The sequence below is a fragment of the Styela clava genome, chromosome 8 (assembly GCF_964204865.1).
Source record: "Styela clava chromosome 8, kaStyClav1.hap1.2, whole genome shotgun sequence".
Classification (NCBI taxonomy): domain Eukaryota; kingdom Metazoa; phylum Chordata; class Ascidiacea; order Stolidobranchia; family Styelidae; genus Styela; species Styela clava.
Window position 1 is genome coordinate 17,947,489 of NC_135257.1, and position 9,750 is coordinate 17,957,238.

The following is a 9,750-nucleotide window of genomic DNA, read 5'->3' on the forward strand; positions in this document are numbered from 1 at the left end:
GGATATTTGCAGCCACGTACATTTGCTTGTTGACTGACCATCACCACAGTTAGTCACACAATACTAAACACAAAATGTCAACTTTTATTAAAATTAGAACTAAACACCGCCAGAAAAACATGTGTAATAACGCCAATTCTACAGCCTGGTTCTGCTGCCCCCCACAACGTGCTGCCCGGGGCAGCTGCCCCTTTCGCCCCTCTCTAGACACGCCACTGGAGCAGATGGAATTATTGTCGAAGTGTTCAAAGATACAAAATTTATTTCCCACATGTTATAAACATATACCTGGGATTTATATAATTTATTTTTGCACAAAAGACAATCTAAAAAGCCATTTACGCATACAAGGCCACAAATTCGAATGTGCAGAAAATGTTCCCACGTCGGCCGAACTGCTAAACCCAATGACTGATGAACAATATCGATCTTGGTAAGTGTAATGAAATGTTCGTGAAACTAAACATGAGGCTATGGCTTATTTCACTTGATTTCCCAAATCTCTGGCAAAAGAAAATCAGTCAAATCTGCTAGTAAGTATGACTAAACAACTAGTCCAATTAGTTATCGAACATGTCGCCAAAGTAGTGTGAGATGTTTTTACTCATATAAACGAATGTAGTTTTATTGCGCTTTACCTCTTTTTGAAAATATATATTCGCGAAACACTTTTTATTAAAATGTCGCCATTTTCGGTTCGTATTACGACTTCTAGACAGCGCCATATAGCGGACAAGATATTGTGAAGTTTTAATTACTCTTACGTACTGCACCCATTGTGATTACCGTATGTTGATGACAATGAAGTATTTTTAATCGTGATTCCCTATTAGTGACATGTTATCAGAGACGAATTTAGACGACGAGAAGCCAGTCACTAACAAGTTATAATATCACTTTATTCTTAAAATATACAGGTCAACGATAAAATATATCGTTATGATATTTACATAATATTAATGAAACATATTATATTTTTTTGTTATTCCAAAAACAAAAATACATTCAATATATGACCATGGTACTGCTTGGGTAGTTTAAAATATATTTGTATGTATATTTTATGTGTTTCAGAGATTTGAAGCTTTTTTTTAAATTCAACAAATTTAATTTCTCGAATTTGTCGAACTTCTAACCCTTTAGACCAGGGGTTCTCAACCTTTTTTTCTGTTGTGTACCCCCGACTAATTAAAAAATCAACCCGAACTCCCAGTGATCTAACACCACACAAAGTTGTAATATATTGACTAACAATTTTAGGTACTCCCGAAGTATGTGAACCAAGGTGCGGACACCGGAACGTAGTATGTGTACCAGGATAGGCCATATTTCAGATACAAATACTACAGGAGTCACTTGGCTAGTCCCCTAACTCGTAATAGAACTAAAATAGGGAAAATCGAAATAAAATTACGGCCTAACCACAACCTGGTACACATACTATGTTTAAGCGTCCGCCGTCTTGGTTCACTTACTTTGGGAGTACCCAAATTTTATAATAATATTTTGAAGAATATTTACAAAACTATTTATTTCGTTTATACAGAACATTAGTGTGAAAACTCCCCATGTTTATTGCGAATACGTTTCCAATTCGAGGAGCAGTTTTAAAAGACATATTCCCCTTTGAGATTTCACAGTTTGGCTGCAAAGTCGTGGATTTCACTTTGTTGCGTTACAATAACGCAAGCTCAAGGAATATCTGCGCTGAGTTTTAAACGGCACGTATAGGATGTTAAAATATCAACACATGAAAACTCAACTGCCATCCAAGTACCCTTGGAAATCTTCCCGTTAACTTAATCTTCCCGAACCCCAGGTTGAGAACCCCTGCTTTAGACAAAACTATTCAGGGACAGAATAATTAATTTACGGTGACTTGAAAAACAAACGAATTTGACACGGACGAATAGGGCGGCTCAAGCTATGAGGTGAAATTGGTTTTGGGGGATGAAAACTAAAATTTCTCCGTTACATTTTTTTCATTTTTCTATCTTAGCCTTTCCAACTTGACAAACCATCCTCTGATATTTTTCAGCTTTATTCTACTGTAAAATTTTCATAACGTTGGCGAGTGGATGTGCCTTCCGAATTTCGCCGTGGGATGGTCTGAAAATATTTGTTTCCTATGGGGAACAATGGACCGTTTTTTAGAACATTATGCTGATTAATTGCTTATTTTTAAGGGCATTCTTCGTTGAATTTTGACAGACTGACCCATTGTGCCCCAGGGTCTTTCCAAATGTGCCCAACAAGTGGGGTACAGTGGGACACTCGACAAACTATTTTCAAAGCATTTTGGTGGTAAGATGTGTGTCGCAAGGAAATTTTATAGTCGCTGAATGAAAACTACATTCACCCCTCTATGCATTAGTCCCGCAAAGTTAAGTGAATATGCAGAAAAAACGGCTCAAAATATGCAAAGGAAAAAAAAGTGTCCCAACCTTCCCCACTTCCAATGCCGAAATTCAAGTTCAGAATAAGGAGGTGCGTATTATGCATTGTCATAAAAAATATTAATCCCTAATTTATGATTAACTGGCTAATAATTTTCACATATATTAATCTTAAGTGTATTAATTTCATTTAGCAAAGACTGTTAGGATCAGATCATTCTTGTTTCGTTAGAAGCAAGCCCAATCCAACGAAATTTAGCGTTAGTAAAAGTAGCAAGAATCTCAATCAATTGGTTAACTCGAGCGTCGGAAAAAACGGTGAATCAAAAGGAATAAGAACAGCTGTACATCGTTAACTGCTGTCACTGATTTGCCGTTTCTCGCCGAATCGGCAAAACTTTAGGGTCATAAGAGCATGATCCATCCCTTTATATCAAATACAGGGAGTCCTCGGGTTACGACGGCCGCGACGTACGCTGTTTAGAGGTTACGAACGCACTCCATAAAAAATATAAAAGATAATACTGTACTGTACAGTAATTTATGTACTGTACAGTATAATGTTCTGACTATCACTGAAATTCGGGTTACACCTCGTCTCGAGAACGGAACAACGTCGTAAGTCGAGGACTTCCTGTAACATCAGATCATGATTGGACCGTAAGGACATGAAACAACATATCAGTTAGGAGATATCAATCAATCAATCAATCTTTTATTTGTCAACACAAAAAACAAGCATATAGAACACTGTTACAACAAACGAAATATACTGATCATGTTAATTGTGTGACTGGAGTCGCGAGGGACCTATAAAGGTCTTCAAGCAGCGACACCTAGCTGATGCAGGTTAGTATAAAAAAGTAACTAAATAAGACACAACTACTGAATACCAGTAGTTGCGGCAGTATACATAATTGAGGCTAATGTGCAGATTATTTAACAAAATAAATGTATAACTATCACGAGAGAATGCACTGAAGAGAGAAAATGAGAGGACAACAAGAAAAAATAAAGAAAAACTTAGAGAGAATGCAAATTTGACAAATGTAAAAAACTAAGAACCATGGAAAACGAACAATACGCACAAAATATTTCTAACAAGTACACTTTTGAAAACTTATATACAGATGAAAAGAGGGAAAATTACCACTCTGATTAAGTTACAGCGAATAATATATTGCAAACAATACCGGTACGGTATCCTATTATACGTGTTTAAAACTTGCAAAAAGGGGGATAAAATATGACGAGAAAAAAAATCGGTCATAGTATTTGTAAATAACAGTAAACATACTTTCACTGAGTCATTAGGAGTTACCAGATTTAATGCGGCGGGTATTCTAGAATTAGACTCCTTGCACTTATTGTTGTTTGCCCGAATTGCTTAACAGCGAGCAATTTGGTAGGCGACACTGTCGAGTACCGGTACGGTACTTCAATGGTTACAGGAAGAGAGATAGTTACTAATGTATTTATTTTTCAAATTTTTTTTAAACATACCATACGATAGCGATCTAATGGCATTAGGTAAAACATTCCAGAGCTTTACACCCATATATTTGATCGACTTCTGTGTTCTGCTTGACGAGTATCTTGGGACGTGGAATGAACCTGACGAAGCTGATCTAGTGGAATGGAAATGAATAGTACTCTGCTTCGTAAAAAATTCAGTGAATGCTATGGGAAGTTTACCATCGAAATATTGATGCATAAGTTTCAATATCTCGATTTCATGAATATGACCAAGTTTAACTATGCTGCATCTGTGGTATAAAGGGTCAAGTCTAGACCGAAATGGTGCATTACATACAGCTCGGACTGCTTTATTTTGCAACACCTCCAATCTTCTAAGGAGAGTTGTCGAAGCGATATAGTTAACAAAATGCAAACAGAATATCTGAAACGCTTCCGCGAATAAACACCAACATTCGCAAGAGAGGAACGGAAACCCATATGCGTATTATGCAGGGAAATTGAGAAATTCTCGCCACGGTTGTGCTAAAATGCATATATATGCGTCCTATGCAAGGAGAAATACGGGATTGTCAAGGTACATAGGCGTCAGCTTGCTGTCCTAGTGATATATCCATTGATATTTATATACCTATAGTTGTGTTATATGGTAAGGAATCTCTAGGCCACTTTTCTTGTGCGATTAATCATTTTCTGTTACAAATTTGATTTTGAACTCTCGCGACATAAAATACCACGGAATCGCAAGGTATTTAATACCACGATCTTTTCACACGTTCAATTGAGTCTAAAATTCGATACTGAACATAAACACGAATATAAGATGGCGCAGTATTATTGTTTTTTACAAATGTTTCAACATACAAGAAAGTAAACTTCCTGCAGGATGATTAAAAAATAGTTAGGTAGTTTGTTGGACCTATATTACGGAGAAATCATGAATGATGGACCTTACATGCTCAAATCGTTCTCGTTTCGTATCATGACTTTCCCCGCTCATAAGCACTTGATATATTTTTGCATTATGTATAAAAGTAACAATGAAACCGGTGTCCTATGCTATATGAAATTTAAGTTTTAAGTTTCAGTATTCATGGCTAATTGATGAACAAGTTTACGATTACTTTGCTTGATTTTTGTGAAAAAAAACATTAACAGAGAGGTTGAGAACTTCATTTCAACTGAGCCAATATCGGGTCTATGTTGTCTGACCCACCCGAATTAGTACTCCCTTTGGCGTATGGTTAGGGTTGGGTCATAATTTTATTCCAGGTTATAGTTAGGTCATAATTTTATTCCAATTTTTCTTATCAGTTTTATTTCGAGCTTGAGGACTGTCTTTGTCAGCCAAGTGAATATACCCCTTGTCCAAAGGTTTTCGTTCCTTTCTTCAACTTGATGTAAAGTAGGAAAATAAAATTAGTATATTATATATTGCTCAGGCTTGTTCATGGGACATATTTTCCTTTACCCTTTCCCATCCCATCCTATAGCAATTATGCCTATCCCATCCCATCCTATGTGATTCCCATTGAAATAAAATTCGATAAAAATTGTTACATTTAGGTTTAGCGTCTACTAAATAGGACCACATGTACGAAGAGACATGTAAAACAAAAAAATTTACGGACTTTGTTAACTTTATATTCATTACTATCCTACATGTGTCCATCAGTCCTTTCCTGAGGTTTATTGTTAATGATGAATATATTTTGCTCTTTATACCTAACAAGAGAGCTATGCTCAGATATATGGACACGAAATTCATAGCAAATTGTTTTACCATCATTTCCTCGAAAACCATACGGTTTTCGTGTCCCACATGTCCCATGGGAAATATAAATGTGTGCTGTCCCATCCCATTAGAAACCATTTCCCATGTACAAGCCTGATATTGCTATACACACTTCTGAATCGCCCCCCATTTGTTTCGTGAAACACTTAGGCACTATTGAAAAATCGTCAAAGGTAATTTATTTGGTGCGATATTTTTCATTGGTTCCCAACGGGTCGTTAAAACCTTTAATTTACGTTTGGCATGATCGACGCCATTTTATTTAGAAAAATTAATAACATAATAAATTTGACCCTAGTAAAGCAATACTTCTGTTTCATTACTTTTTGCCATTTAAATAATAGGTAATAGAAAATTATATTTTGTAAATGTGTGTTATGAATAATAAAAATAGCCGTGAGTTGGATCAATAGTATTCGAACCTGAGTTTCGTGAAAGATATACCGGTGATAATGTAACTTGCATACATAGATCACAGTTTGTGGGTTACTAAGTCGACTTTCTACTTTCCCCATTCATATAAGTTTGACGCCTAAGTCTGCATGGCTTGTGATGGGCTTTTAAAATAGAGACTGATAAGCTGAAAGTGTTGAAAATGATGTTATGTATACTAATTTTTTTAACATTGTTTCTTGCGAAAGTTTTACACAACATTAAACAAGGATTTCTCCTCGGTCAAAGTCGTGTATTGAGTAAATGTGTAATCAATAACTTAATCTGTTATCTACCGCACCAAATTGTCAAATAATTGCTATTTACATCATGATATGATTATCGATTTTTGTTGAATGTTGATTGTTCAACGAGTCTTATATCGGATAAACTAATTTAAAAGTAAGTAAGTAAGTGTTTATTTCGATTTTCCGTTACAACAAAACAAATTTAACATACAGATTCAGATAATTTATTTTCGTCGTGATAGAAGCCTTGCAAACACAAACAATAGTAAATGAAGGCAAAACAAAAAACAACAACAGACTCACAATGTTTCAACTGCAATTAACGACGAGTCACGAAAGACTATCCAGCCATCGTGTCAGCGACATCATAAATGCTGCGTTCAGCAGCAGATGACGTCAATAAACGTCAAATATTTGAACTAGATTTAAATAAGTTCAGGAAACGTAAACGAATCGAGAGAGTAGGTTAAAATAGAAATATTCAAATGGAAAATATGAATGGAATCGAGAGAGTCATAAGAGAAATGTTTAAATAGAAAATATGAATGGAATCGAGAGAGTCAAAAGAGAAATGTTTAAATAGAAAATATGAATGGAATCGAGAGGGTCAAAAGAGAAATGTTTAAACGAGCAAAAAATTTTTTTTATTTTCAGAGCCATGTTAAATTTATCTAATCTGTTGCAAAATTTTGTCTGGCCTAGACTTAATTTATCAGGTATTATGACAGATTATTCATAAAGCAGGCACACTAAACTCATTGCAGACTTTTCACTTCAGTTCAGCTTCAATTTCTTCATAATACGGACATATTTCAATTAAAATATTTAACTTTATTTCAAACACGGTAATGTCAAGTCAAGATAACATTATTGATGATAAGTTCAACCTTTAATAAACAACCTGATAAAACTACATCTGGCTACAAATAAACACAAAATTATAGCTGCATCAAGCATATATTAACCGTATATATATTTCCGTGATATAATCAGACAAAAAAGTATCAGCAATATTAGATTAACTGTATTTCAACTCATTTTGCATTGTCATTTTTATTCATTTAGTTGGGAAATACAAAAACATAATCTGTTAGTAACAGGTCACTTGATTCTGCAATAATAATGACATAAAATGAGCTGAAAATGTGGCTTTTGGAAAAAAGACTTTGGGAATGCACGGATACACATGCTTCGATAAATCATTTTGTTTTTAATCTTAATTTCATGCAAAAGAATAGTGAAGCTTCAAAATAAAATTAGGCATCATTGAATTGACAAACAAGTTTGACAAGAATTTAAAATATCATAATTAGCGATCGATTATATAACATGACACACCATGGAAGTTGTATCCACAGTTTTTAGGTTATCTTCTAATCCAGTGGTTTTTAACCATTTCGGTTAAGTGGAAACCCAATGAAACATTCTAGAAACTTGTGGAACACTTGTGCAATAATTGTAAAACTGTACGCATAAATGTGCATTGACAATATTTATAAAAGCAAATCTAATATTGACAAAACAAAATGATCTTTATAGCTTAGCAATTTAATTAGTAGGTATTTCATTGTATTTTAACATAAACATACAATAATATATATTCTATGAATGATCTTTCGGAACCGCTGGAACCCCTGTCGTGGAACCTCGGTTAAAAACCGCTAATTCAGCCGATCATGTACTTCATAACTTGCGCACAATGTGAAATATTTTATCGGAAGTTTTCTTCCAGCAACAAATACGAAGTTTATTTTAGGCATATTTGTGCACAATTGAAATAAAACTTGAAATGATTCTATTTTAAAAACAATCTTTATGTTTTAAACGACTGAAATATCAATGAATTGAGAAAATCAACATTATATCGACAACAACAAAAGGCTAACTTAAAATGAAAGACGTGGATTTCTTTTGTCAAAGACACAAAAATAAAATTTTACAATTATTACAATTCTAGTGTTCGTATGAACACTGACCATTTTTGTTGGGAATCGGGGTGAATCTTATGAAATTCACTAGAAATCAAGTCAAGTGTGGAAAACGCCGGGTATTCGACTGAATCCAACCGATGTTGCGCGTAAAGAGCAACAATATTATTAGCGGGAGATCTGCTGTCGGCAATGAAGTTAATAAATGCGGTCTTATATAACTGAATTTTTGTCTGACTCAATGACAATAACTTTTGTATTGCAAAGTCAATGTCTCTTTTGACAACACCTGCTGGGAAGCCCTGTTGCACGCGATCGGCGGCATTCTCTATCATGCGGAACGCATTGTCCTTGTATGGATCTGAAAACAATATTCAGATTTGTGAAGTGGAAATATAAATAGAAAATTGAATAAAATATAACGAGCAGTATAAATGTGATGGAATTTTTTCCGCGTGTAATAATCCTTTTTTTAATTTGTTTTGGTTAATGCTGTGTTGAGTGATGATTTGCGCAAACGCGAGGAAGAGAAGGCATCGTCTTCCACGTTTTTGGGCGGTTACAGACAGTCACGTTTTGTGTTCCGTGTGAGAAGTTGAGTTCTATTTATCCACTTTAAGTTGCAATATTGCTGTTTTGATTAAGAAATAAGCCGCTGTCGAACCTCGGATTTTCTCGTAGCACATGTTTTAGAAAGTATAGTGAAAACATCTGGGACATGAAAACAGATTTATTACATCAACTAAATTAAGTAAAATATACAACATACGGTGCCAAAAAATTATCTTCGCGCACGTCAGCATTTTCAGTAAAAAGTATTTTAACATAAATATACTTGCGACGTGAAAAATTGTTGTAACATTAATAAAGATAAGTTTATTTCATATTTTTTCAAATTTCACATATGTTTTTATGTGCTTTAATGTAATCTAACTTATAATATCATTATCAAATATATCTTTTCCATATTTCTATCTCTTGCAATAATCGCTGTTAATCTCGATAATTTGTCAACAAAAACTTTATCTGAGTCTGTAAATATTACTATAATATCATATTACCAGGGGCCGACACCGAAACGAGTAGAATAGATGATACCACGGCACATGCGTAAAGAAATTGTTTTGCCATTTTCGTCCAAATTTCCAAGATATCTTGTTCAGCAAGACGACCGATTTTACTCCGAAGATTGTCCGACAGTGAAGTGAATACCAGCGAAATAGATGCTGTTTATATGCTCTACAATCAATCATATTTTTTCGTTTTGAAAAAGCTCAAGCACGTCATTGAGAGTGTCATGCGTTTGCCGCATGATCAAAACGTGTTGTCACTCAAAAAAGAAAAATATTTTAAAGCAGGTATATCACATGCTTGTAATTGGAAATATTTTCAAAACAAAAATTGCCATTCTCTGGAGAACCTAACTACATGGATGATAAATTAGAAACAAAGAGTGGGTGGTATCTTGGTGAAAA

At 34.6% G+C, this 9,750-nt stretch overlaps 1 protein-coding gene across 1 annotated transcript; it reads right to left on the reverse strand.

Annotated features, from left to right (window-relative positions):
- Nucleotides 1-6,832: 6,832 nt before the first annotated feature.
- On the reverse strand, nucleotides 6,833-9,475 carry LOC144425812 (uncharacterized). Its single transcript, XM_078115501.1, has 2 exons — nucleotides 9,337-9,475; nucleotides 6,833-8,636 (listed from the first exon to the last, which is right to left on the reverse strand). The coding sequence occupies exons 1-2, from the start codon at nucleotides 9,404-9,406 to the stop codon at nucleotides 8,293-8,295; spliced, it is 414 nt and encodes a 137-aa protein (XP_077971627.1). The 5' UTR covers nucleotides 9,407-9,475; the 3' UTR covers nucleotides 6,833-8,292.
- Between the last annotated feature and the right edge of the window lie 275 nt (nucleotides 9,476-9,750).

Coding starts and splice junctions, on each gene's coding strand:
- LOC144425812 (XM_078115501.1), bottom strand. CDS start 9,406: ATGGCAAAACAATTTCTTTACGCATGTGCCGTGGTATCATCTATTCTA. Junction 8,637..9,336: donor CGTTTCGGTGTCGGCCCCTG/GTAATATGATAT, acceptor TATTGTTTTCAG/ATCCATACAAGGACAATGCG.